The sequence below is a fragment of the Molossus molossus genome, unplaced genomic scaffold (genome assembly GCF_014108415.1).
Source record: "Molossus molossus isolate mMolMol1 unplaced genomic scaffold, mMolMol1.p scaffold_m16_p_18, whole genome shotgun sequence".
NCBI lineage: Eukaryota > Metazoa > Chordata > Mammalia > Chiroptera > Molossidae > Molossus > Molossus molossus.
This window is the reverse complement of record NW_023425353.1, coordinates 62074653-62101647: the sequence shown is the minus strand read 5'-3', so window position 1 is coordinate 62101647 and position 26995 is coordinate 62074653. Positions and strand designations below refer to the sequence as shown.

Sequence of the window (26995 nt, the reverse complement as noted above, 5' to 3'; positions counted from 1 at the left end):
GCGGCGGCGGCGAGCGACCAGCGTTCCGGGTCTCCCCGCAGGCGCCGCACCAGCAGGTAAGGGCCGGTGGAGGTGCGCTCCGCGGGCGGGCTCTCTGCTCCGCGCGCTCCTCGCGGCAGGTGGGACTCGCGCCTCCGCGCCCCCTCGGACCGCCGCATGGCTGTCCCTCTACGGCTCCTCAGTACCGGCGGCACGAGTTTGTCCGCAGGTCCCCTCAGACCCAGAGGGGCTCAAGCTTCGGCCTCCCCGCCCCGTGGTCACCGGGTTGGCTCAGGTTTAGGGGCAGCTCAGGATCAGCCCCCTGCCCCCCTTCCTCCCGGGGCCGGGTCCTGCTCCAGAGCTGGGTGCCCAGGGGCTCGGCCTGGCCGTGGAGCGAAGGCCTGGGGGCCTCACCTAGCCCGAGAGGCTGCCAGGAGGAGGTGGCGCGGGCTGGTGTTGCCGGCAGTGAGAACCCCATAGGCCGATGCCTATGTTTGGGAAAATCCAATGACTGCGTGCGCCTGGGCGGGAGAGGAAGGGAAGTTGTGCAGTACGTGGCCAGACTGAGCGTGCCGGAGCCTCCGGGACCTGAAGCCTGGAACCACGAGGGGCCGAGCGGGGTGCAGCGAGGGGCGGGGGCGGAGGGGCGCGCTGCAGACGGAAGGGTCCGCTGGGCTGGACCGCGCCCCTGCCTTGGTCTGCTCCTCTCTAGCTGTCCACCACTGGGCTTGCTGGGTGATCAAGGGGGCTCCAAGGCAGCCCAGGAAAAATTGTCCACAGCGAGTCGAACTTCCTTGCCTGTCCAGACCAGGAAATACCAGAATGGGTGCCGTGGCTGGGTGTGGCTGAGGGGCCAGAGGGGCCAGGCTTTGGAGAGGGCAGGGGAGGCCGCAGTGACCCTGCCGGAGAGGGACCCAGCATGGACAGAGGCCAGGAATGCAGGGAAGAGAGCAGGTCTAGCTGTTGGTTAGATTGACACAGGGACAGGCAGCTGACTCACCTGGGCATGCCGAGACCAGCCAGTTTTGTGCTTACTCCACCTCTTGGTGAACATTAAGGCTGCCTGGGGAGGTAGGAGGCTGGGCCCTGCCAGGAACTTGCTGTGTGCCCTCAGGTGAGTCGCTCAGGTAGGTGAGCCTGGTGGGCCTGGGTCTGATTGCTGTATGTGCTCTACATATAGTGTTTCTGGGCTCCCCTGTTCCTTTCTGGGCCCCGGTTTCCCCACATATATATCATGTGCAGCCTACCACAAAGGAACCTAAAACCTGGATGGAGAGAGTGGGTGAGAAGGCCCTGCCCCTGACCAGAGAGAGGTGGGTTGGGTGGGACTGGGTTAGAGAGCTGGGTTCCTCTCATGTTAGAGTTCAGCACCTCCTCCTCCTCCCCTGCAAACACACACACTCATACATCCTCATGCCTGGCTTCACCTCTACCCTCACCACCTCTGGGAAGAAGCCCAAAGCTTCCTAACCTGGGGGCCACCAGACCAGACCCACAGCCTTAACTGAAGCCTCCCCCGACCCTCCACCTCACCAGCCATGCTTAACTTCTGGCCTTTCCTCCAGACAGTATGACTCAGTTTCCTAGGGTTAGAGATCCCTGTGGGGGGATCTCTAACTTGGGAGGCCCCAGAGTAGTATCTGCAAACCAGGTCTGTAAGACTCATCCCAAGGGAGGCTGAGGACCAGGTCCCCAAACCCAGAGCCACTCCCCTCCAGCAATTTATCCTTGATTTTTAGACAGAGGAAGGGAGAGTGAGAGTGAGAGAGAGACTTCGATATGAGAGCGAAACATCTATTGTCTGGCTCCTACACACCCCCATTAGGGACTGAGCCTGCAACCTGGGCATATGCCATGACCGGGAAACGAACTGGCAACCCTTTGGTGTGTAGGACGATACCTAACCAACTGAGTCACACCAGCCAGGGCCAGCAGTTTATCCTTTTTCGGGAGGACTAACTATTTGAAAAGCTCTGATCTAGTCAGAGTCTCATTTCATAGAGGAAGTACCTGTGGCCCAGAGGAAATACTTCAGCCCTATTCGGAGTCTCATTTCATAGAGGAAGGCTGTGGATAAGCTGGGCCATGGCCAGGGCTGAACATCTGGGTAGGGGGCCCCAGGCGGTCCTGTGAAAGCAGCTGGGGTATGGGCCATAGGTCCAGGATAGGGGAGCAGCTACCAGCTGCAGAGACAGAGGGGCAGAGAGCTCTGTCTCCTGAGTGTAGCATTGGTGTGGGTGGGGCTGCCTGGCCCCAGATGAGTATGGGAGATAGTGGTGCTCAAGATTTCCCGGCAGCGAGTTATTACTGCAAATCCCCGCTCACCCTTATCTAGTTCCCAGTTCGCACCTCCCATCCTGGTTGCACCCTCCTTCCTCCACCTTTAGCCATTGTCCTCCCCTTTCAGCTCAGACCCCAGCTGCCTGCCAGCTGAGGGTGGAAAAGTCACCCCCTAAAGGGCCTTTCCATTCTATCAGTTTCTGGAGATATGGGTGAGGGTCAGGTGGGTCCAGGCCACACTTGCTACACTCCTGACCCCTTGCCTGAGCTGACCTGTAACAACTTGCCCCTCCCCTGGGGGAGCTGGGGGTGCTACAGGGGCAGGCAGAGAGAGCAGGCTGCAGCTGAGCGGTTAGCCACTTCCCCTTCCTGCCTCTCTCCTGAAGCAGCAGCAGGAAAGGTGGGGTGAGAATGCCTGGGCCATGGCCCTGGGCCACAGTTCTGAGACACCCGTTTCACTGCCCCAGAACCAATGTCCTGGGAGTTGTAGGCTCCTTGTGGCTGGATGGGGAGGGATGAGACCCCTTTTCACTTGGGTCTGCCTGTGTCGCCTGCCCGTTACTGGCTGACTCAATCATGTCTCTTGCCCCACCCAGGTCAGCTAACTCCTGAGCCTCAGCGTGTCAGTGCCAAGGAGAGACAGAGTTGGGCATATGACCTCCTTTGCCAGGTGAGGGCACCAATTCTGGTGAGAGAGGGCTGTGTCCCCTTGGAGGCTGTGGCCTTGCTATGGGGCTGGGTTTGAGCCCAGGCCCCTTGCTACCCCTCCCTCCAGTCAGGAGGCCACATTCCCAGGTGATCCCTGCGTGCTTGGAGGGTCCCTTACTCCAGGGCAGGAAGTCCAAAGGCTCAGGTCCACCCGCCCATACCCAGGTCTTAAGTAGGACCCATCTAGTAGGGTCAGCCAGGTTGGGGTGCATGGAAAGTCTGGCTCTCACCCACCCTGACCTCACCCTCTCACTTCTTGGTACCATCTCCTCTGCAGCTGTCCCCAAGTCCATCTCCCCAGGTCTGGCTGGCTGCTCCCTTGCTCTGAGGTCCTCCATGGGTCCTCTGTTGGCCACTTACGGTGCTCTTGGTGGGCCACCTGCAGAGCCTGTGCCTTCATGCCCAGGAGCCTTTGCTCTCATGGTTCCCACACCTGAATGTCTTGTCCTTCTCTCTGCCTTTTTATTTCTTGCCCTTCCTTCATGGCTCCAGCAGAACCCTCCTACCCCCCAACCCAGGTTCCTAGACATCTTGTTTACCCAGCCTGTTGGGTGACAGGGAGTCCTGAGCCATGGCCTTGAGAAAGGCTGGGCTACTCTGTCAGCATGTCCGTGTTTACAGAGACTCACTGGAGAGAGGGCTAGGTCAGAGCACCACTAGATGTCACTCTGAGCCCTGGGAGCCATGGTGGGTATTGGAGCCCAGGAGTGAGCAGGCCAGGGATGCTTCCCTTGGCAGTTCTGAGTCCTGTCTCCCACTCCTTCGGCTTCCCTTCAGCTAGGCTGAGGTGGAGAGGGGCAGGGGTCAGTGGCCAGTCTGGGAACTTCTCTTTGAGGTGACCTGGGTTCATTGCTCAGTTCTGATGGGGGGGGGAGGGTCATGGGCCTTGCTTCTGGCACACGCCTGAGAGGACGGGCACTGACCCTGCTTCCCCATGTGCTGTCTTTCTCTAATCCGTGCCCCGTTCACAGGCCCTGAGGCTGGCACACTGGCCATGTGCAGCCCTAAGGAGGTGGAACTGCTGCATCTAGAGGAGGTCTTCTTGGCCACCCTTGCCCGAATCAACAACCTTGTTCTCCAGCCCCTGCTCACGGATGGTGAGTCTCGGTTCTCCATTGGGGAGAAGACACAGGAACTGTCCCAGGGAAAGGACTTTTACCTTGTTGGGTCCTCTGAGCTGCAGCTTCCGATGGGACTGGGGTCCTGGCCCCCAGTTACTGGGTGCTCCTTACTCAAAGGGACCGTGAGGGGCCAGGCCACGAACCCCATCCTGGATTAGACCCAATTTTTCGTAGAGATGGAATCCCACGTCTTCCATGGCATAGGCCTGGATTCTCTGGCTGCATTCTCATCTTGCTGTCCCCCAGGGCAGGACAGGAAGGCAGGTGTTACCTCCAGCTTGGGTCTCACTTGTGATGTGACCTGGGGCAGGTGCCTTCCTCCTGGGGGCGTATCCATGCACCTATGAATGGCAGGGACTGCAGGACCCTGTGGAAGACTCAGGGAATCAGTGTACCTGGTGCCCCTAGGTCACTGGTGCTGTCCCTGTTTGGTGATGAGGTGGATATTTGCCTGTATTTACGCCTCAGGGTGCTGCTCACCACTTCAGCCTGCCCATCCCCTGCTGAGCTCGAGGGCACATCAACTCCCGATCCTTTCCTAAGGACCCCAGGGATGCAGGACCCTGGTTGCAGCTCCAGGGCTGTGGGGTGCCACTGGCCTTCAGTGACCAGCGGGGCCTCTGTGAGCTCCCTGGAAGGTGCAGCAGCCCTGACCCCACTCACAGCGAGGTTGTATCCCTGTCCCAGCGCCCTTGGACCCCCAGGGCAGAGAGTGCCTGCAGCAGCTGCACAGGAGCTCCCAGCAGCTTCGGGAGGTGACGGAGGAGAGCCTGCACTCTCTGCAGGACAGGCTGCGCCGCCCGGATGCCTTCGGTCTGGAATCGCTGCTGCTGCTGCGTGGTGCCGATCATGTCCTGCAGGTCCACATGGAGTAAGACAGCGAGGGGGGCTTTCCTGGGTCAGCGCTTGGGCAGAGGTTTGAGTTAAGCCTGGGGTGGGGCTCACCTGGGTCAGGCTTACCTGGGGTGGGGCTCTCAGGGGCTTGGCCTCAGCGGGCTTGGGCATTAGTCTGGTGCAGGCTCAGATACCCCAGACCTGAGCCTTGGGACCTCCTAGGGAAGAAAGATTTTGTGAGTTATAATTGTCTTTTTGGGTCAGTCAGGTCTCGAGGTCACCTGTGCTTAGAGCCAGGCCACTGTCTAGGCCCTCAGGGCTAAAGCCACTCAGTGAGTGGGAGCTGGGGACCCCAGAAGGGCAAGGGCTTTAGTCTGGAGTGAGGGCCTGGGCCTGCAGGGTGCCCCCTATGCTGCCTGCAGGTACATCGAGTCCTACACCAGGTGTGTGGTGGTGCAGGCCTTTGAGAAGGCAACAAAGCAGAGGTGAGCACGGGGTGTTGTGGGGGCCTCTGGGTGGAGGGCGTCTGGAGGGGAAGGGTTGGGGAAGCTCTGTCCCAGAGCAGTGAGTGTCATGGCTTGCGACTCATCCTGAGCGCTCCTGGCTCCAACGGCCCTGCACTGATCTGCACCGGAAGAGGGAGGCAAACCTAGGGAGCAGACTCCAGGAACCCACTAGCCAGCGGTGATCCTGGGGCAGGAAGAGGGACATTCCTGCTTGAGGTGGATGGTTGTAGTCACTAATCCATCAAAACACTGAGATATCGCTACTAAATCTCCAAGAGGGCCACTTGGGCTCTGTTTCCCTGCTGGGGCTGATGCTGGGACCGGGGGATTAGCCCGGGCAGGGAGGCGGTGGTGGGTACAGGGATGGAGGAGGCGAGAGTGACAGTGCTGTGTGGCCCTCCCTCCTCTCAGCGAGTTCTGGCAGGGCCAGCGGAAGGCGCTGCGGCCGCTCCTGTGGGGTGTGAGTTCCGAGGGCTCGGTGGGCACTGCCCTGGTCCAGGCCCTCCGCCAGCCACTCATCCGTCACGTGCAGCAGTACGTGTTCCTCCTGCTGAGCCTTGTGGACACCATTGAGGAGGTAAGTGGCAGGGGCGCTGCTCACCAGGCCTGTTGCCAGGGGGAGCCTGAGGGTGGGGAGACACAGGGCCCTGGCTCAGGACACCTGCTGTACTCAGGAACCCTAGTTTGAGGACACCTGGCCAGGCTTTGGGGACATGGCCCTGTTCTGGAGGGTTTGAAGGGACATGTTTTTGTCCCGGGCTGTCTGAGGTTCTCGGCCCTGCCCTGGCGGAGCTGGCAGAGACCCAGGGAGCAGACGGGGAGTCATACAGTAGGTGTGAGTAACAGGGTCCAGGCCCAGCCAGGGAGCCATGAAAGGGTCCTGCTGGCCGCTCCCCGGAGGAGGAGCTGGGAGGGAGAAAGGGGGAACTGGGGCTTAGATGCAGGCAGAGCCAGGGCAGCCCTCACTGGATGGGGGACACTTCTGATAAGCCCTGCCCTGGCTGCTCCCCTCCCCCCCAGTGTCACCCCACCCGGGAGCTGGTGGTACATGCAACCACCGTCTTTGAGGACCTGCAGTCCTTCATGAAGCAGGCGCTGGACCAGGCCATGGCCACGCAGGCCCTCTGGCACACCCTGAGCAGCCGGCACAGGGTGAGTTCATGGCCTGAGGGGCTGTCAGGGACGGGGCTCATCGGGCAGCGGCCTGCTGGGTGGTTCGAACTGTTTGCTGTACTCTGTGCCTTAGCTTTCCCGTCTGGAAGCGGGGTGTGGCTGAACCAGGTGCGGTGCAGCCCCTTTATTTAGCCATCTTCACCCATTTGCTGAGCACCTCCTGGGCTGGGCTAGGAGCTGGCTCTGGGCAAGAGCGTCAGCCAAACTGACCCTCTCCTGGGATGTCACCAGATGGTTGCATCCCCATGTCCCTGCCCACTGTGGCATGTGCTGTCCCTGTAGGGGGGCTCGGGATAGAAAGTCAGGAGAACAGTCGGCGGGGACAAGAATTGCCAGAGGGGGGTGGGCATTGCAGAACCCCAGGTGAGAGTGGATAGGGGCTTGGGTGGGGCCTCGGCTCAAGGGGGGTGGGGAGGGCAAAGTGACGCTTCCAGAGAAATTGTGCTGCCCTGTTGGGAGTGGCTGGGAATGACCCTCCAGACCTTGGGGCCCCATCACCATCCCATCAGTGTTCATCACTGACCTGGACGCCTCCAGGAGGTGGTTGGGGACAGTGGAGTGGCCGCCGCATCCGGGATGGGTACCTGAGCCCTGCGCCTCCCCCCTCACCTCACCAGGATGCACTCTGCAGCCCTGCTCGACGACTCTTGCAAGACAGCCAGGACGTACCTGTGACAGTCACCCCACTACGGGCAGAGCGCGTGCTGCTCTTTGATGATGTCCTAGTTCTTCTGCAGGTGGGGGGGCGGACCCGAGGTGTGGGGGCGCAGTGGGGGCCTGGGGTCTGGTGAAAAGGGAGTGGGAGTGAGAAGTTGGGCTCATGAGGGAGGGGCAGGGCGGAAAGGTAGAGGCCCGGGGGGGGGGGGGGGGCGCAGCAGGTGGGAGTGGTCCTGAGGGAGCACGGGCTGTGCAGAGAGGCTGCAGGGCTCCAGGGCCCCTGCCGATGTCTTCACCTCTGGCTCCTCATCTGGAAAATGGGATAATTGTGAATTTGTCCTTCAGCAGATGTTGGAAAACAGTTCTGTTCCTCAGTTAGGAGAGGAACCCAGATGGGCGGTTATGGGTGCCCTTGGTGGCTGAGGAGGGCTGGATGAACCACTCAGGGCCGGGACAGGCTTCTAGAGAAGACTGCCCTGCAGCAGTCCGAGGGAGCCAAGCTTGGGTTAGGCACTGTGACATGGCCAGTAGCCTGACTGTGCTTTGTCCCCCTGGGCTCATGCTACCCCTGTGACAGCCACAGTGCTGTCTTCTCTGTCCCCCTGGAATGTCCGTCTGGAACTCGCCTGCAGACGGGGCGATGCTTCTTACCCTGCCCAAACCTGTGTCTCCTGAGGCCTGGTTCTGGGTTCGTTCAGATGCGGAGTTCCCCTGCACTCCTGCCTCACACTCTGCTCCAGAGGCGCTGCAGAGGCGGTGCTGAAACGCACCGAGCCCTTCCCCGCCTCTGGGCCGGTGCACGTCCTCTTGTCTCTGCTGGGCCCACGCGCGTCCCTGGCCCGTGTCTGGGGCCTTCTCCTCCTGTGGCAGTGGGGCAGTGGTCAGCTGGCCTGGGCAGGGGGAGGTCACTGCACACAGTCTTCCAGAGGAAGGGACGTTCAGTCTGGCTGTCAGAGCAGGGGTGGTATTTCGGGTAGAAGGAGCATCAGATCGGGGAGCATGTGGCTGTGAGGCTGTGGTGTGCAGAGGGCGGGGGGGCACGTGGGCTAGGAGGGGTGTGTGTGGTCTCAAGTGGTAGGCTCAGCAGTGGGCTCTCCAGCCCCTAGGCGGCAGGGTTCGTAGAGAGGTTTCCACAGGGGCTGATGGGTCCGAGCTGTGTCTCCTGAAGAGCATTCGGTGTGATAGAGCAGGGTCAGGGTGTGGGAGGCTGACCCCAGATTCCCGGCCAGGCCCTTGGTTGGAAAGGGAGCTGGAGGAGCTACCCTGGAGGTGGAGAACAAGTCGGGGTGGTGAGGGACTCAGTTCTGCGCATGCTGGACTGAGTAGCCTGGTGACAGCAAGGGTGTGCCAGCAGGCTGGTGGTCTGGGCTCTGGACGACACCTGTGCCCTGTCTTCTTCCAGGGTCACAATGTCCACACCTTTGATCTGAAGCTGGTGTGGGTGGATTGTGAGCAAGACAGGTGAGCAACCTCGTCCGATGACATCCCAGGCCTTCCCTCCCTCTAGCACATGAAACCTGCCCGCTCCCCAAGGCCCCGACTTGGGCCCTCCCCTCACCCTCTCGGACTCTTCACTTCATCTGTCTAGGTGCTCAGTTCACCTCCTCACACCTGAGGAAGAGTTCTGTTTTTGTTTCAAGAACCCCCAGGAGCAGGTGCGTGTGGGTGATGGGAGTGAGGGAAGGAAAGGGGGGCGGGGAGGGCACACATATACAACCCTGGAGACTCCATGGGTGTCAGGCCTCTGGGTCATGGTTAGAATAGGAGGGGTCAGCCTGGGGTCAAGCATCAGAATGCCATAGAGGCAGGTATTTTTCCCCGAGAACCAACACTGGGGCCTGTGCTGATCCCTGCCCAGTGGTTTTGGCTGGCTCCCTGGCAGGCCCTAAAGCTGCAGACAGGAGCTCAAGTGTGGGCAGAGGGCCCTAGGGAGCAGCATGGAGCAGTTGGATATTCCTCTAAGTAGCAGAACAGGGTTGGAGGTGGAGGGGTGGGGTGGAGAGGGTCGTACTGGGTCACCCTGGGCTTCGTAGTGGGACTGCCTCGAGCAGCAGTGACCTGCCCTGTGTTTCCCTGTCCCTATCAGGTGACCTGGCGATGGAAGGTTACCCAGGCTGTGTGCCAGGCCCTTCGTGGGAAAAAAGACTTCCCAGTGCTCGGGGCGGGTCTGGAGCCCTCTGAGACGCCCCCCTGCCGCTCCATGACATACACCTTCCTTGCAGAGGGTCGGTTCTGCCAGGCCACCTATGAGGGCGAGTGGTGCCAGGGCAGGCCCCATGGCAAGTGAGTGACGGGCCTCCGGGAATCGGGCAGACAGGACCCACGGCCCTCATCGCCCTGGGGCGTGGACCAGAGGCTTTTATTCCTGTGGTCAGTTGGTCAGTTGTTTGTCCCCCAGAGTTTCTCTTAACTGTTCTTGGACAGGACCTGGTCCCTAGTAGGTCTGTGCCAGATAAAGTCTTATGTTGGTGACACAAGAGTGTGGGGCGGAAGTCAGGTGCTGCCCTGAGGTTGCCCTGTTCTGGGGAGAATAGTCCCCATATCTGTGTGGCATCGTGTGGTGGTGGAGGTGGTCTGAGGACATCCCGTCTCCATCGGTCCTCACAAGAATGCTCTGGGGGAGTGAAGCTGCCCATTCTGTAGGGACAGAAACTGAGGCCTGAGACTGGCATGTCTTGCCCGAGGCCTTAGGGCAGGTTGTAGGGTGAGGGTGAGCCTGGCTGCAGTTTCAGGTGCACCTGATCCCACACGCAGGTGGGCTTTTGAAGACATGTGGCTCTGCCCTGTGCTACAGCTGGGGAAACTGAGGCACAGAAAGCAGAAGGGACTCGCCAAGGTCATGCTCACAAGCACGTGCGTCTGTTAGTTCTAACCCTGATGCTCCCAGAAAGGGCTTGAGGAAGCTTATGAACAAAACGACAGACAACAGTGCCTGTCGGAGAGAAGGATGGTAGTAACCCACTGATCAGTGTTTGGCTTGAGCTTGAAGTTTAGCTCTGAGCTTCCTGTCGGTCAAGTGAAGAGGGAACCTAGCTGTTTCTAGAGCTCTCCCTATGGATGTGGTGAGTGTGCCCGTCGAGGCTGCTGGGGCACATGTGCAAGGAGTAGGGAAGGGCTGAGAGCCCCTGTGGGGTCAGAGAGCTCAGAGAAGAGGGCTGATAGGGCTGAGTCCGGTCTGAGGGGACCTCAGCCTCTAGATAGTAGCAGAGGCTGGCGGGACGTCCTGTGCGTGTTGAAGGACGGGTCTGCTGGGCCTGATGCCTGTGGCCCTCCACTGTGTTCTAGGGGAACTCTGAAGTGGCCAGATGGGCAGAGTCACGTGGGCAGTTTCTGCCAGGGCCTGGAGGATGGGTAAGGCTGGGGCTGCTATGGGAGGGTGTGGGGCAGAGAGTAGTTTTCGCCCCTGCCAATGTCACCAGCCCGGCCCCATTCTAAATTCCCAAACTCAAGCAGGAACTTAGAGGCCATCTGATCCACTCCCGTCTTTGTACAAAAGGGAAACCAAGGCCCCGCAGAGTGCAGGCCATTGGGAAGTGGTCTGGGGCCAGAAGGTGCTCTCGGGGCAGGATGGAGGGGGTGTCCTAGAGGGGCCCTTGGAAAGGAGAGATGGCTGAGCACTCGTGAGAGTTTCCCCATTGTCTGAGAAAGGCCGTGGAAGCAGGGACACGCCTGGGTGGCAGGAAAGGGGGATGATGGGGCATCTTGAGTCAGGGTGGTGGCCCCCATGTTGACTTCCTTCCCCGCCCCCCCACATTGACAGCTTTGGCATCCGCCTGGTGCCCCAGGCCTCTGAGGACACGTTTGACTGTTACAAGTGTCACTGGCGAGAAGGCAGCATGTGTGGCTATGGTATCTGTGAGTAAGTGACCCTTGGCCTGATGGCGGGGTGGGCTCACGGTCCAGGCGTGTCCCCTGGGCCGAGGGCTGGGAGGCAGGGCCAGCCGTTGGTGACCCTCTCCAGGTATGGCACTGGCGAGGTGTACAAGGGCTACCTCCAGAAGGGCCTGTGGCACGGATTTGGGGTCTTTGAGAGTGCCCCACAGGCCCCTCATCCCTGCAAGTACACGGGCCACTGGGAGAGGGGCCAGAGGAGCGGCTATGGCATCCAGGAAGACAGTGACAGGTAAGCACTCCACAGCCACCCCCAGGATTATGGGGGCAGAGAAGACCCTCACAGACCAAATAGCCTCAAGCACAGGCTTCCTGTGGTCAGTCTGTTCTGTTTGTCCCCGAGTCTCTCTGAAGTCCTTCACTTCCCACCAGTCCCTTGGTGGTCCCTGGGCTCAGGAAGCTACTCTGCCCCCTCCTTGCACTGTCTGAAAGGAGTTTCTGACCCCCCCAGTCTGACCCCATCTAAAGATCACAGCCTTCCAGGCTCTCGGGGCTGTGAGGCAAAGCTCAGGGTCCCTGGCCTGGCATTTGAGGCTTCGCCTTTGACCTCATTCCTGCTGACACCTGTGCACCTCTGCAGCCTAACAGACCACTGAACACCCCCACGTATCTGTTGCACACTCCTACCTTCACAGCCTTGCACGTGCATGCACGGCACCCCGACTGCATCTGTCCTTGCACCTCCCTGGGGAGCCTGATGAGAAGCCCTCCCCCAGCAGTCTGTCTCCCTCCTCCACCCTCTTGGGGGTCCTGACTTCACCTGCCTGGTATCTGAGTTGAATGGATTCAGGCGATGTCATTTCTCCTTGTCTGCCTCCCCCCCACACACACCCTGCCCACACACAACAGTAGCACATACAGAACGTGCATGGGAACTATTCTGACTCAACTCTGCCACCCTTCCTCCTTCCCCAGGGGCGAGCGCTACATTGGCATGTGGCAGGCGGACCAGCGCCATGGCCCGGGGATCATGGTCACCCAGGCAGGAGACTGCTACCAGGGGACCTTCCAGGCAGACAGGATGGTGGTGAGTGGAGAGTCTTGAGCTACCCTCTCTCTGCACATGGGCTGAATTCCCTTGCTCTGGGGACCCTGGGCTGAGCTGAGGCTGGTCATGGGTGGATGAGGTGGGAAGCTAGGTTCCTAGGTGCTGGATGGAGCCATAACCTGGGCAGTAAGGCTTCCAGTTCTAACAACCACCTGCCTGGCTTTGCCCAAGTCCCTGCCCCTCCCAGCCCTAGTCTCCCCACCAGCAACTCAGGTTAACTACTTCTCGTAAGAAGCCAGTGGAAGAGTAAGCCCGAAGCGCATGGTGATGGTGATGCCAGCAGCCTGCACGACCAGCCTTTATGGACCCCACCTGGGTGCCTGGCTCTGGACTCAGCTCCCAACTGGTCCATGGCCTCCTCTCAGTCGCCCTGTGGGTCACGTCATTGAACCTGCCCACACTGTCACATTCTACTGAGTGGTAGAGCTGAGACTCAAACCCGGGTCTCCTGAGCCTGGGCACCCAGCACCCACCTGCCTGACCAGCACTGTACCAGGGCCTTGGAACCTAGCAGAGCTCTGGCCTGATGCTGTAGTTGCTATTGTATCCTGTTTGGCTCTGAGCTTCCTGGCAGCCAGTGCAGCAAAGGCATCTGATCAGTGCCACAGTTCCCCTCCCGGAGTCAGTGACAGGGAAGTGGGGATGGTTCAGGAGAAGCACAGCACTTCCTGGGCCACAGGAGTGAAGGGAGAGTTCTCTGGGAGGCTTCCCGGCGAGGCCCCCAGGGAGGAGGAACCAAGTCCCAGGGTAAAGGGCAATGAGGTCCGTGGGCTCATGCTCAGTGCACAGCAGGCTGAGCGCTGGCATCCCACCCAGCACGGTCCTAGGAGGTGTGACAGGGCCCAGGACTCTGCTCCCCATGAATCAGTGCCCACTACCCCCTTTTCTTCCACCCCCATGTCTCCTGGCTCTTCAGAACCCACCACTTCCCTTCCTGGCTTCCTTCCCTAGGGCCCGGGAATCCTCCTCTCTGAAGATGACTCTTTATACGAGGGCTCCTTCACCAGGGACCTGACCCTCCTGGGGAAGGTGAGAGCCAACTCCACTCCCTGCCAAGGCCTGGACTGGAGTCTGTAATGCCCCCCTGGGACCCAGGGTTGAGGGTGCAGGCAGTAGGGAGAAGGTAGGGGAGGGCCTGTCCCATCTTCACACATTCCCAGGGACCCTCCTGCTGTGGAGGTGTGATGTGATCCTGGTGGGAGTCGAGAAGGGAGTGTTGGGCTTGTTTTGGGCTCTTTGGGTACTGGTGGTCCCCTGGCTGTATCACCTTCAGGTTCCCTAGTTGGGAATCTACCCCCTCTACCACCATCAGTGCCTCGGGCAGGTACCCCTGGAGTGACAGTCTTTACTGCTTGAGCAGAAGGCAGTTGTGTCCCTGATGGGGCCTTTGGATATTAGGGGGCTGTTTTGGTTTTGTTATGACTGGCATTTGATGGGTAGAGACCAGGAGTGCTAGGAATGGGACAGCCCCATGCGGCAAAGAATTGCCCTTCCTCCAGGCTGGCAGTGCCCCACGCCCTCCCCAGACCCCTGCCTATCTCTGGACCTGCCCACCCTGGCCCCACATTGGTGGTTCTCCCCACTTTTCCCCGTCTCCTACTTTAGAGACCGTCTCCTGGGAGATGGGCACAGCTCTTGGTGGGGGAGCTCCTGCAGGGGTGGAGGACTGTGAGCCCCTCAGGGGGGGCAGATTAAAGGGATGGAGGGATGGCTACCCACCAGTCCCTAGCCTCTGTGATGTGGGGTGGACAGGCATGAGGCCTGTGCTGATTGTATGGAAGGGTACCTGGACAGACAGACAGCAGACAGACATCCCTGCTTTCCTCTTCTGGCGTCCAGGGCAAGGTCACCTTCCCCAATGGCTTCACTCTGGAGGGCTCCTTTGGCAGTGGGGCCAGGAGAGGACTGTATACCCAGGGTATGCTGGACACGGCTGCCCTCCCGCCCGACCCAAGCAGCACCTGCAAGAGGTGAGTCTTGCCATCTGGCCCAGGCTTTCTGGAGCCTGTCTTGGGGTGTCTTTGTATCTGTTTCTACCCCCAAGGACTCAGGTCTCAACAGAGGGGCTTTTTCGAACCTCCTCTTAGCTCTCTGGAGAGTTCAGAGAGCCCAGGGCACACAACCCTTAAGTCAGAGACCCTTGGAATCAAGGGCCATGTTGTGATAACTCCACATGCTACAAAACTGGAGAAAAACATTTTATGTAGGCTTTGCTTAGACTCTGCTATTTTTCTAGGAAGGGTACCAGACAGTTTACGAAACAAACAAAGCAAACAAGAATAAAATAGAAAATAAAAGTGTGAGTTGAGCTTAAAAGACAGGGAGATGCAGAGAGGCCTTATAATGGTTATGATAGAGTATCTCTGAGTTCCCTGGCAGCCAGAGTAAAGAAGGAAACTTGCAAAGTGGAAGAGAAAGGCTTGGTTTTGCACTGATGAGGATATCTGTGGATGGTAGTTCTAATGGGGTGCAGTACCAGCCAGCATTTCAGATGTGGGAAGGGGGTACAGTTGACTTCTTGACCCACCAACTCTGCATATTTCTTCTCCCTGACAGTAGGAGCTGAGCATGGATGGCAAACCTTAGGGACATGACCCAGCCCAGTGGGGTGCAGGTGTAGGAAACTCTGTCATGGGAGGGTAATGCTTCATTAGACACACACACAGCCAGACTCCCAGGCCTGTTGGCCAAGACAGGATCAAGCTCAGGAAGGCACCAGGTGTGGTGGGAGGGAGAGCAGGCCAGGGAATTCTGGACTTCCGGGCTCTGGTCTCTCTTAGGCCAAAACCACACTCTCTGGACTGGGCCTCCAGCTCTCCAGGTCTTTCTGTCACCTTTCCAGGGCTCTCTCTGGCCCTTTCTCTATTCTCCACCAAGCAGTAGATTCTCTCTGTCCCTTCTCGGCCTCTCCTTTCTCCTCCTGGAGCACTGGAGGTAGGTAGCCCCATTTGTTTCCCCAGTCCATCCCCCTTCCTTGGCCCTGACTCTGGGCCAGGCTGGCTAGCCTCACCTCTCCAGGGACCTAGACAGGTCCCGCCCACCACAGCTCCATTTCTCCCCATCCCCCCGCCCTCTACCGCCTCCGATGCAGGCAGTTGGGCCTGGGTGCCTTCCCTGCGGAGAGCCGTTGGCAGGGTGTCTATGGCCCCTTCCGGGACTTCGTGCGTGCTGGCTGCCCCGGGAACCTGCAGGAGGCCTTGCTGGGCTTCCACGTGCAGAGCTTGAGGGAGCTTCGCAAGTCCCAGGAGCACCTGTGCTGTGAGAGGTGAGGCCCGGTGTGCGTGTGCCCGTGCACGCACTGGGACCCCAGAAGGCTTCCTGGAGTGGGGACCTGGGCTCGGGTGTGGCTGAGAGACGTGTGCGTGGTGCCTCAGGACCCCGCTGGATGACAGTGTAGGCAGAATGGAAAACATCCTGGAGGAGGTGCTGCAGAACCGGGAGCCCGAGGCCCTGCAGCAGTGCCTCAGGAAGGTGAGGGCCCCAGGGCCAAGGGGGGCACGGTGAGGGGACAGGTCATGGGCCCCTTCTCCTCAGGGGGCCTCCGTGTCCCCAGGTGTGCAATGGGAGCAGTCCTGGGAGTCTTGTCTGGGCCTGGGGGCTCCAGATCCCGGCCCTGAGCACCACTTCGTTGCCTACTCACTGGCCAGGCTCTGAGCAGCTCGCTGCACCCCCTGGGGAAGCTGCTCCGGACGATGATGCTGACCTTCCAGGCCACATACGCGGGCATTGGGGCCAACAAGCACCTGCAGGGGCTGGCCCAGGAGGAGGTGAAGCAGCACGCCCAGGAACTCTGGGCTGCCTACAGGTGAGCTCGGGGGCACACGTGGACAGCCACTGCCCTGTGACCTCAGGGTTGTGGGCTCCCCTTTCCGAGCATCGGCTCTGCCTGGAGCCCTGGGCAGGAATGCTGCCTCTCCGTCAGGTTTGTGTAGAGAGCAGAGGGTGGGGAGATGACGGCAAGGCACAACCAGAACCTGGGCTGACCCTTGGCCACAGGGGAACTTTTCCCATTAAAGACTGAGCCTGACTCCGGACTCAGGCCCCATCTCCAGTTCTGGCTGAGCTGCACCCCTGTGAATCATAACAGATAGGCCCTGGACACGGTTGTGCCCTCTGTTGCGGGGGTTCCAGGACTTTACTGGCAGCCGGTGCCCCCCCAGGCTCAGGTTCGAGAGGCTGGCTACGCAGCTCCCGCTCTACGGTTCTGGGGGTGGGGCCGCCCTCCCTCGGTGACAGGCAAGGGGAGCTCTGGTTCTGTGGGAGGTGGCAGCCACACTGTCCCCTTCTTGTCGTCTTGCAGGGGGCTGCTGCAAGTTGCCTTACAGCGCAAGGGCCAGGCCCTGGAGGAAGAGGAAGACACAGAGATAAGGTGGCTGCCCTGTGCCTTCATGGGGTCTGTGGGGTCCTCTCTCCCCAGGGCAGTGAGACTCAGGTCCAGGGGAAGTGTCAGGAGTTAAGGCTGTTGATGAAGCATTGTTCATCGAGCATGCAAGGATAAGAATGACCCATGACCTCTGTCCCATGAGCAGAAGTGATGACCCATGACCTCTGTTCCAGGGAAGCAGTTAGTGCATCAAATCTCTTTGTTCTGAGTGTGTTAGTCCAGCCCCATTTCCCAGGTCCGCAGAGGTGAGCAGCTAGCCCAGGCACCCTCCTCCCTGTGCACAGATGGGAAAACAGGCCCGGCGGGGGCTGAGTCCAAGGTCACACAGCAGGAGTTACGTGGGTCGTTAGGTCTGTATCCCCCAGTTCCCCAAGATCAAATCTTATCATTTTCCTTCAGATTCCAGGCCTAGAGATGCTGATCAGAGAGGCCTTTCTGTCACTGCATTGCAGGAGGCATGGGGAGTGAGGTTAGACATCAGGGAGAACTTCCCCCAGAGTCTTAGGAAGCACAGAAAACTAGGAGGCAGGAATAGACTGTTCTGGAAGAGCTGCTGAGGGCTTTGCTGCCAGTCACTTGTCCATTTGGGGCCTTGGCTTGCGTTCAGTCAAATGGGGATCAAAATCCTGCTCCACCTGCCACATGGGTTCTCAATGTCAAATGAGAGAATGAGGTGGCCACAGATATCCATCAACTGTGCTAGGACTGAGAACAGGCTTGGGAGTGGAGGAGGCTGGAGGAAGGGACACTGTTGTGGGACAAGGAGCAACATGGGTTCGTTGGAGGGCAGCTCAGTAGTGATCACCACCCCCAAGCCCCAACCTGCTGACCCCGACCTGTCCTGGTCACTGTCATCCAGGGACCTGCAGGTACATAGATTGGTGCTGCCTCTCATACTGCCCAGCTTCTACTCAGAGCTCTTCACTCTCTACCTGCTTCTTCATGAGAAAGAGGACAGTCTCTACAGCCAGGGAATCGCCAACCTGAGCCTCTTCCCCGACACCAAGCTTCTTGAGTTCTTGGATGTGCAGAAGTAAGCCTTCCCCTCTGTGCCATGTTTGCTCCTGTGTAGCAGAGAATACAAACTCAACTCAAGTTGTTTTTAGCAACAACAAAAAAAGGCGGGGGTGGGTGCACTAATTGGCCATGTATCCATGAAGTTCTAGGGTTATGCTGGTGTCTGGATTCAGGTGTGGCTGGATCTAGGTGCTCAACTGCATGATAAAGGGAAGCAACTTCTCTCTCCCTGTTAGTCTGTCTCTGGCTCTCCCTTAATGGTGACATGCATTGCATCAGCCACCCAAGGTTTATACTCTCCCAGCGCAGTCCCCTCATTGTCTCTACAGGGAGCTGGTGTTTCCTTCCCAACAGCTCCCGCACAGGCCCTGAAGTCCCTGGCTGGCTTGGCTTGGGTCTTGAGTGCTCTCTGAATGGTGGCTGTGGCCAAGACTGGCCAGGCCTGCCTCAGTCTCTACTGCTGCAGCTGGAGCAATTCACCTGCTTCTGGCTCTCGGACTGAGAATGGGGGAGGGAGATCCTCCAAGGGAAACCGAGAACTGTTCCAGGGGCGGGTCAGGGTCTCCATTCTACCCTCAGTTGCCACAGTATCTCTTCTCAACATCCCTTCTGATCTGCTGATACCAGGAGTGAGAGGGCATGGGGCACTGCCCCCACCCTACACCCTGCTTCCTCTCCGCTGTGGTGACTATTTCCTGCATCTACCAGGCACCAGCCCGCAGACCAGGTGCTGACGGCTTCCCAGGTTTCTCTCTTCCACACTCACCAGCCAAGCCGCCTTCATGCTGGGGGCCAGGCGGGCTGCCTTCTCCAGGAATCCCTCTCAGCCTCCCCGCCTCGGGCTTCACACACGTGCTCTGGGATGCCGTGTGGACCCATTTCCTGCATGTGGGGACACGGTGGCACAGGGAGTTTGCCCTCTACCTCAGACCCTGCCCCCTCCTCTTGGCAAAGCCTCCTGTCTCATATTTTAAATTTCAGGCACCTGTGGCCCTGCAAGGACCTCACACTGACGAGCGATCAGGTGAGAGGGTAGGCCCTTCACCTACCCCAGGGAGGGGGAGGGGGAGGGGGAGGGGAGGGGAGGGGAAGGGGAGGGGGTGGCCGGAGCCCTGAGCTGGGCCCCTAGATTCGCTCAGGCTTCCAACCAGCCCTGCCTCATGTTGCTGGTCAGAGGCTGCAGAGGACCGGGGAGGGGCAGAGAGGTGAGGAAGGGGACACCAGGCTTCCCGAGTTGTTCTGATTTCCATGTGGGTGAGGCTGTAGCTGGTGGCCCACAGTGACCAGGCTCTAACGCAGGCACCACCTTTTTACCGGTTCTGCCCCCATGGGCACTGTATGTGAGCTCTGTGCCTCAGTTTCCTCTCCTGTGAAAGCACCTCTGCTGCAGTGCTGTTGGTGGGGGAAAGTGGGAGGCATGCCCCAGGCGTCGCCGGCCCCGCAGCCTCCGCTGCCTCTGGGAGTCTGCTAGAAAGGCAGATTTTCAGACCCACCCCAGACCTACTGAGTCAGGCTCGGGGAGCACAGGGATCGGCGTTTCACCAAGTGCTTGGGTTTGAGAGCCATTGCCACGGGTAGTCGGAACCGGGTGGCAGCCAGCGGCTGTTGGCTGTCGTGATTATTATCTTTATCCAGTTCATCCTCCCAGCCTCCTGCCGATCATTTGCCCCACTTCACAGGAGCTGTCACCTGCCCTGGGTCGTTCATGCCTCTGGGCAGGGCTGTGCTGAAGCCACTCCTGGGGATGGGGTGGGTGGCCGGGGAGGAGGACGTGACAGAGCTGGGGGCCTGTGGCCTCACCAGGCTGCTCCCCTGACACAGAGACACTCCCTGGTCAGAGGCAAGTGCTTCCTGTCAGCTACCGAGTGTCTGCAGAAGATGATGTGAGTCTGTGCCCTGGGCAGGGTGCGGTGGGAGGCAGGAGTTGGGACTGAACCCAGAGCCTAGATCTGGAGCCAGCCACCCTGCTGCAGCACCACAGTGGACCCCCGGGAGAAGCTGGAGGAGCTGGAGAGGACGTACCGGGAGATTGAGGCCACCGTGTCTCGGGTGCTGGGCCAGGAGCACAAGCTGCCCATGGATGACCTGCTGCCGCTGCTCATCTACGTGGCGTCGCGCGCCCGGTGAGCTGCAGCCGGGCCGGGAGCTGATCTCTTGTCCCCCGGGCTCCTTCCCCAACCAGACACATTCGAAACAGCAAAGTCTATGAACTTCAGGCTACGTGGACACTGCTTTTCTTCGTACAGATGGGCACACTGAGGCCCAGAGAGAAGAGGGTCCCAGGGTCCCACCCTGGGTCCTGTGGGTGTCAGAAGCAGAGCAGGGACCTCACCCCAGGTGTCCGGCCTCCCAGTCCAGGGCTTCTTCCCCAGCTGCTTGGTGCCTGTCCCTGATGGGACCCCTTCTCCTTCTCACTGGCGGTGTTTGTTCTCCAGAATCCAGCACCTAGGAGCCGAGATCCACCTGATCCGTGACATGATGGACCCCATATACATGGGTGGCCTGTATGACTTCCTGCTCACAGCCCTCGAGGTGAGGGACAGAAGTGCCCTGGCCCAGGGGGTTGGCCACTGCCACAGCCACCATCGTGGGGATGAGCTCACTCACAGTCACAACTTGTGTCCATGGGAGGGGTCCTCATAGAGCCCCCGGTCCTGTCCTTGCTAAAAGGAGCTAGAGGCAGCCCACAGGGCATCCCAGCCCTAGGAAGCCCGGGGCCCTGACTGTGTCCCAGACTGCACCCCCGAGCACAGTGGGAGTGGCAAGACCCTATTTCCTTGCAGACTGTGGTGAGGGCTCACTTGGAGATATGGTGGTCCAGGCTGGGGAGGCGGGCGCACCCTGGTCTCGGCCCCGAAGCCTGTGTCGGTGGTTGGAGTGGGCAGGGCAGCCGGCCTCAGCCTCCCCTCTCTCCCTCCAGTCCTGTTACAAGCACATCCAGAGGGGTGACATGCATCAATTGCCCAGCTCCCGGGACTTCAGGGAGCCCTAGTAGCCCGGCCTGCCCTGGACACACTGTGGAGCTGAGAGGGGCCGCCGTGGACTTCCCGTGCAGCGAGCACGCCCAGCCGGCTCTCGTGGCCCAGAGGGCAGGATGGGCCCTGCGGGCAGCTCTTGCAGAAGATGAGTTTCTCGCAAGGAGATGCTGCTGCAGCCCTGGCTGGGATGAGGGTGAGGGGTGACAGGTGTGCTCCAGAGCTGGTGGTTTCCTTTGCCCGGCCACTAGCCCAGTCACAGATGACCTTGACCTGCAGTGGCTCGCAGGCGGGGGGGTGAGGAGCCACTGGCATCTTACCTGAGCCTTGTTCCCATCATTGAGCCTCAATGTTGCCATCTGTAAAATGGACTTGGTTGTCTGTAAAGGATCTTTTATCTGTCTTGCTGGAGTCCTTCTAAAAGTCCTGGGCTGTGGCTGAAATTCTCATGTCACCGTTGGTGTCATTCCCTGTCCCCCTCCTGATCAGAGGCTCCAAGCTCAAGTTGCTAATGACCTCTCTGTCTACTGGCCTTTTTCCCACAAGTGGTCTCTTGGGGACCTGCCTCCTTTCCAGCTCTGCTCTGGGGTGAGGCACGGGGAGAGGGTGGGTTTATGCAGCTGCTGGGCCCATCCCACCACCCTGCCCTGAAGCAAGTCGGGTGTCTGTCTTGGCCCCAGGTGTGCCTTCTATGATCGGAGCACAGACCTCGGCCTGTGAGGGAGGGCTGAGGGGGCTGAGGGGGCTCAGGAAGCCCAGCACCCCTGGGCTGAAGGCTGAGTCCCTGCTGGGAGCCTCGGGCTCGGGGTGTGGCTGGTGGCACCTGCGGACCCTCGGAGATGACATGGGGCAGAGGGTGAGAGACCCAGGGGCCTGCCTGCCTGCACTGCTGCCTTCAGGGGGCGAAGTTTTCTCTAACCGGTTTCACCAAATGTGGCAACTTCAACGAAGGGTCTGGGGCTCTGCTTTTGCCAGAAACCCTGGTGGCATCCCCATGGAGGTCTCTGGAAGGGTGTGGAACTGATGAAGAGAGGCTACCAGGGTGCTGTAGGCATTCACACTACCCAGGACGAGGGCAACTCACCAGTTTCTTAGCCCTCTCCAAGCTCGTTCTTGTCCCTTGACAAGTGAGAGCGGCGAGCTTCAAGGCAGCTGCAGCTCAGCCCCGCACATGCCCCTCCTCCGGGGTCAGGGCACCCTTGCCGGAGTTGATTCACCAGCACCTACCGAACTGGGCCTCTGCTCAGGGCCTCTGGGGAGTCCAGGGCAGCCAGGGCGGTATCAGACCCTTGTAACAAAACCACGGGGCAAGCGGGGCCTCTCCATTAGACAGGAAACTGACCACTGAGGTCAGTGCCCCATTTACAGGAAAAACCTTGGGCCAGGTAACTACCTGCCTGCCAAGTGGGTGCCTCGGGGAGCCCAGCTGCTGCAGTGAGAGCTCACTGGTGTCCACTCGAATCGGGTTGGCGACCTGGGACTCCAACAGCCCAGGGATCGGGCCCACTCTGCCCTCCATCCCTGTCCCCACCTGCTCTCCAGGCTGAGGACTCTTTCACAGTGATCATGAGGAAGTGGCAAAACTCTTCATAATTGACCCCAAGCCCGACTTCATGATCACCTGGGCCAGGGAGGGGAGAGGCCCAGAAGAAATTGCTTGGTGACCCTACCCATGGGTGGCTTTCTGGCAGGACCACACAGCCCTGCCCTCGAGGGCCTGGAATTGGGCTGAGAGAGACGCTGGGAGAGGAGTAGCCTCAGTGCGGCCCTGGCCCCGCATGCACTCAGGCAGCCTCAACCCCACTCCCCTGTGCCCCCTAGTTCTCCCACAGTCACCTCCCTGCTCTGCAGCTCCTGCCCCTCGAGCCGGTCCCAGACACGCCTCTCCAGCCTCACTGCGTCCCAGGCTGCTCTGTCCGCAGGCCCAGCTCCCGGGAAGCCCCTGGGTCCCATCCCTGCTCCTTACCCTTCTCCAGGCTCCCTTCCCTGGCGCCATCACGTTACCGGTGATGGGGGTGCCTGCCCCCTGCCTCCATGCACACTGCTCGCCACCTCCCTGGCCTGTGCCCACCGCAGGGGGAGGTGAGGATGGAAACAGGTCAACTCGGGAAAGTCGGACTGTGAAGGGCCCTGGGCCCCCGGGCGGGCAGCATCTCTGCAAACAAGCCCCTCAGGCATGGGCAGGACAGGCAGGGACCCACGGGGAGGGGGCAGGGCCAAACTTGGGCCACAAGCAGAAAGGAAGTTGATGTTGAAGCCTCAGAAGAGACTTCCGGTCAAGATGGCGGGTAGGTAAACGCGGTCTCGCCTCCTCCCACAACATCAAATTACAACTGAACTACACACAACCATCATTCAGAACCGCCTGACATCGAGCTGAATGGCAGTCCTACAACTACGGAATTAAAGCAGCAGCCACATCGAGACTGGTAGGGGGGCGGAGGGGACGGGCTGGTCCCACACCCAAGTGTGGCGGATAAAATCAGGAGGACACCTCGGCTGGGAAGGGCCTCCCCAAGCAGCAAGGAGTCCCCGTCCCACACCAGGCCCCCAGCTCAGGGTTGCAGTGCCAGGAAGAGTATCCTCATAACTTCTGGCTGTAAAACCAGCGGGAACTGAGGGTGAAGGAGGCTGAGGTTGCTAAGTCCCAGGCCGCTCCTCTTAAAGGGCCCGCGCACGGACTTACTCAGACTCTCACCCTCCAGGCTCCAGCGTGGGGGAGACAGCTTGAAAGGCACCAGAGACATATGGGGAAGAATTGAGTTGTTTGGCATTGGGGTGAGAGCTGAAGGGGCAGCTTTCTCCCAGAGAGGTGTGCTGGTGGAGGCCATTGTTCCTTTGGTGAGCCCTTCCCTGGGGGGCAGATGGCCACCATATGTGGGACTCTAGCAACCTGGCTCACACAGTTACCCCTGTCCTGCTGATTCCCTGAGGCCCTGTCCCTCCCGACTTTTGGGCCCACCCAAGCTGTTTCCAGTGGCTTTACCATAGGATTGGCCTGTCTCGGATCCTGCTTCAGATTTTCCTAAAGTCTAATAAGCAGCATCTGGTCTCAGCGACCCCCTATCTCTCATTAAGTGGCTCCAGGCCTGGCACTAGAAGCAGCCAGCCTTGGTTCACAACTTAGCTTTTCCTGGGCATCTCCAAGCCCAGCACGAGTAGCGACCATCTGCAGACTGCTTTGTAGCTTATGCCTGGTGGCCCCGGATAGAACACAGGCAGTGGCTGACCTTGCCCCCGAGCCAGAACACCCAATGGACAGCTTCAGACCACATCAAAACACCACCACCCAACCACCTCCACAAGTGACACACTCAATGAGTGGTCTCAGTGGGTACCAGATTCCTGCTGAAGTCTTGCTCTGTGTGGTAGGCCACAGCTGATCCTCCAAGGTAGTCAGAAGCCAGTGGGCACAGCCAGTTCTTGTAGCTGAGCAGCCTGAGTAAATCCCTCCCATTGATAGCAATCATGACTCGATTACAACAGAAAGGTGTACAGTCCACACTAGGGGTGCACCTTGAGGGCCCAGCTGGGGTGATTGGGAGGCTGTGCACTGGATCCAACAGGACACCTACAACAATAGGCCACCCTATGAGCCTAGGAGACATTGCAACTCTACCTAACACATAGAAACAAACACAGGGAAGCAGCCAAAATAAGACAAAGAAACATGTTCCAAATGAAAGAAAAGAACAAAACTCCAGGAAAAGAACTAAACAAAATGGAGATAAGCAATCTAACAGATGCACAGTTCAAAACACTGGTTATAAGGATGCTCAAGGAACTTATTGAGAACTTCAAGGAACTTAGTGAGAATTTAGGGGAAGTTAAGGAGAACTCCAAGGAACTTAAGGAGAACATCAGCAACATAAAAAAGGATCAGTCAGAAATGAAGGATGCACTAACTGAAATAAAGAATAATCTACAGAGAATCAGTAGTAGAGTAGGTAAAGTCAAGAAGCAAACCATCAACTTGGTTTGGCCTCTGACTACCTTGAAGGATATAAGGAAGCAAAAAACACCCAATCAGAACAGCAAAAACAAAAAAGAATCCAAGAAAATGACACATCATCAAAATGCCAAAGGTAAAAGACAAAGAGAGTATCTGAAAAGCAGCAAGAGAAAAGCAATTCGTTACCTACAAAGGAGCTCCCATAAGACTGTCAGTTGATTTCTCAAAAAAAAACTTTGCAGGCCACAAAGGAGTGGCAAGAGATATTCAAAGTGATGAAAAGCACCCTGGCCGGTTTGGCTCAGCGGTTAGAGCGTCGGCCTGCGGTCCAGAGAGACCCGGGTTCGGTTCCCGCTAAGGGCACGTACCTCGGTTGCAGTTTGTCCCTGGCCCTGGTTGGTCGTGCGGGTGGCAGCCACTCGATGTGTCCCTTTCACGTCGATGTTTCTCTCTTTCTCTCTCTTCCTCTCTCCCTCCCACTCTACCTGAACAGAAAATGGAAAAAATGTCCTCGGGTGAGGATGAAAAAAAAAACAAAAAAAAAAAAAACCCAAAAAAACAAAGTGATGAAAAGCAATGACCTACAACCAAGATTACTCTATCCTGCAAAGCTATCATTTAGAATCAATGGACATATCAAGAATTTCCCAGACAGGAAAAAGCTAAAGGAGTTCATCACCACCAAACCAGTATTATATGAAATGTTAAAGGGTCTTCTTGAAGGAGAAGAACAAAAATATGAACAATAAAATGGCAATCAATACATATCTATCAACAATTGAATCTACAAACAAAATGAGCAAGCAGAACAGAAGCAGACTCATAGATAGAGAACTTTTTGTTGCTTGCCAGATGGGAGGGGGCTGGGGGGCTGGGTGAAATAGATGAAGGAATTAAGAAGTATAAATTGGTGGTTAGACTGATGAATCTCCAAGGGAAGGGGGAAGGAGGGCAGGATGAGATAAACCAAAGAACTTCTATGCATATATGTACAACCAATGGACACAGACAATAGTGTGGGGAAGGCAGGAGGGGGGCAGGATTGGGGAGGAGGTGGTCAGTGGGGGAAAAAAGAGGGGACATCTGTAATACATTCAACAATAAAGACAAGTTAAAAAAAGAAAAAGAAAAAGAAAAGCCTCAGAAGAAAGAGAAGACAGCTGCCCTTGTCTACTGCAGGGCTCAGGTTGATGTTGCATCGGCCCAGGGGCTCAGCTGGCCTTCCTGGCGCAGGGCCCTGCCCACAGCTGACAACAATGATGCCAGTCTGGCATGACATCATGCACTGATCTGCTATAGGGCACTGAGCTCCCGCTGTAGGAAATGCCCTGTGGCGGCCAGGTTACAGCCTCTGACCCAGTTGTGGTTGGTGGAGGTGGTGTCTTGAAAGGGGCAAGGATACAAGGTGGCCCCATGAAACCCCTGCAGGATTGCCTTCATCTCTCAGTCACCAAGCCTCACCAGGACCTCCTGGGTGCCACCCCTGTGCCATGCATGGGTAACGGTCTGGAACACAGCAAACAAGGTCCCAGCTCTCTTCAGGCGACAAGGGTGGCTTCCTCTCCCACAAAGCACCAGAAGACTACCTGTGCTTGCTAGGCAGAGAGAGGAAGCTGGAGAAATTGAGTCCCTAACTAACAAAAGTGGGAGCTGGCAGGTATCTAGAGGGACCCTAGTTCTAACCAAGCCTCTGTTTATTCAGGTCACCCCCGAGGATGCTGGGAACCCTTGCTCAGCCACCCAACCCTTTGCCCTCTACAGCCCCAGGGAAGGCTGGACGCAATGTCTTATAAATGAAGCTATGTGTTCTGAGCATTTTCATTTAACAACATGCTTGCTGGACAGGGCCCATTTTATCCCATCACGGCGATGCCAGAGAGGAACAGACCTGGGACACTGGCCTCTCATTGTCCACCAGTACCCAGCTGCAAGCCAGCGAGTGCCACGCAGACAGCGTGTGCTGAGCTGTGTCTCTCAGACAATTGCCATAAGTATAACACCAGCGGTCGCCTTTGCTGAGTGTCAGCATCCTGCCACAAGGTTCAGTCTGGATGATTGTCTGTCACCTACACTTGTCATTTTAAAGGCTCTCTAGGCCTGATGGCTGATAGGACTTGTTCAGCTGATTGGATGCAGGACCCCGAGGTGTGTGACTAAGGTCAGTACTGCAGGTCGGCTCCATCCGCGGCTTAAAGTCCTGTTCACGGTTGGCTTCATTAAATGCTCTGAGTCAACTAAATGACTTTGGCTAGCCTGTCAGTCAGATGAGTCAGGTCTAGAGTGAATGCTACACCCTGTGCAAGACTTTTCCAGTTTGCGATTCTCTCTCTCTCCTCTGTGTGTTTTACTTTCCTGTTTTGTTTCCTCTTCCTGTCTCAAGTCCTCCGTAGACTTGGGAGTGGCCCTCTGAGACAGCCACTGCAGCTGCGAGGGTCATGACCCTGGCACGGACCACGCATCACTACAGCCA

The 26995-nt window shown here is 58.3% G+C and overlaps 1 protein-coding gene across 3 annotated transcripts; it reads left to right on the top strand.

Moving 5' to 3' along the window:
- ALS2CL (ALS2 C-terminal like) lies at positions 1–21128 on the top strand. Of its 3 annotated transcripts, none has more exons than XM_036266896.1 (27): positions 6–56; positions 2856–2929; positions 3939–4064; positions 4776–4959; positions 5345–5407; positions 5840–6005; positions 6449–6580; positions 7219–7338; positions 8661–8719; positions 8847–8913; positions 9345–9541; positions 10544–10609; positions 11019–11117; positions 11220–11381; positions 12065–12176; positions 13149–13226; positions 14037–14167; positions 15289–15462; positions 15590–15668; positions 15845–16002; positions 16498–16566; positions 17441–17614; positions 18580–18622; positions 19420–19481; positions 19572–19721; positions 20034–20130; positions 20519–21128. In XM_036266896.1, the coding sequence occupies exons 3-27, from the start codon at positions 3962–3964 to the stop codon at positions 20588–20590; spliced, it is 2817 nt and encodes a 938-aa protein (XP_036122789.1). In that variant the 5' UTR covers positions 6–56; positions 2856–2929; positions 3939–3961; the 3' UTR covers positions 20591–21128. The 3 variants fall into 3 exon arrangements, with proteins under 3 accessions (XP_036122788.1, XP_036122789.1, XP_036122787.1); XM_036266894.1 differs by having other exon boundaries at positions 15572–15668; XM_036266895.1 differs by lacking the exon at positions 2856–2929 and having other exon boundaries at positions 1–56; positions 15572–15668.
- The last annotated feature ends 5867 nt before the right edge of the window (positions 21129–26995 follow it).

Excerpts from the sequence above, each read along its gene's own strand:
- ALS2CL (XM_036266895.1), top strand. The coding sequence starts at position 3,962 with ATGTGCAGCCCTAAGGAGGTGGAACTGCTGCATCTAGAGGAGGTCTTC. Across the intron at positions 15,669-15,844 it reads TGCAGCAGTGCCTCAGGAAG|GCTCTGAGCAGCTCGCTGCA; the intron begins GTGAGGGCCCCA and ends CTCACTGGCCAG. Across the intron at positions 16,567-17,440 it reads GAGGAAGACACAGAGATAAG|GGACCTGCAGGTACATAGAT; the intron begins GTGGCTGCCCTG and ends ACTGTCATCCAG.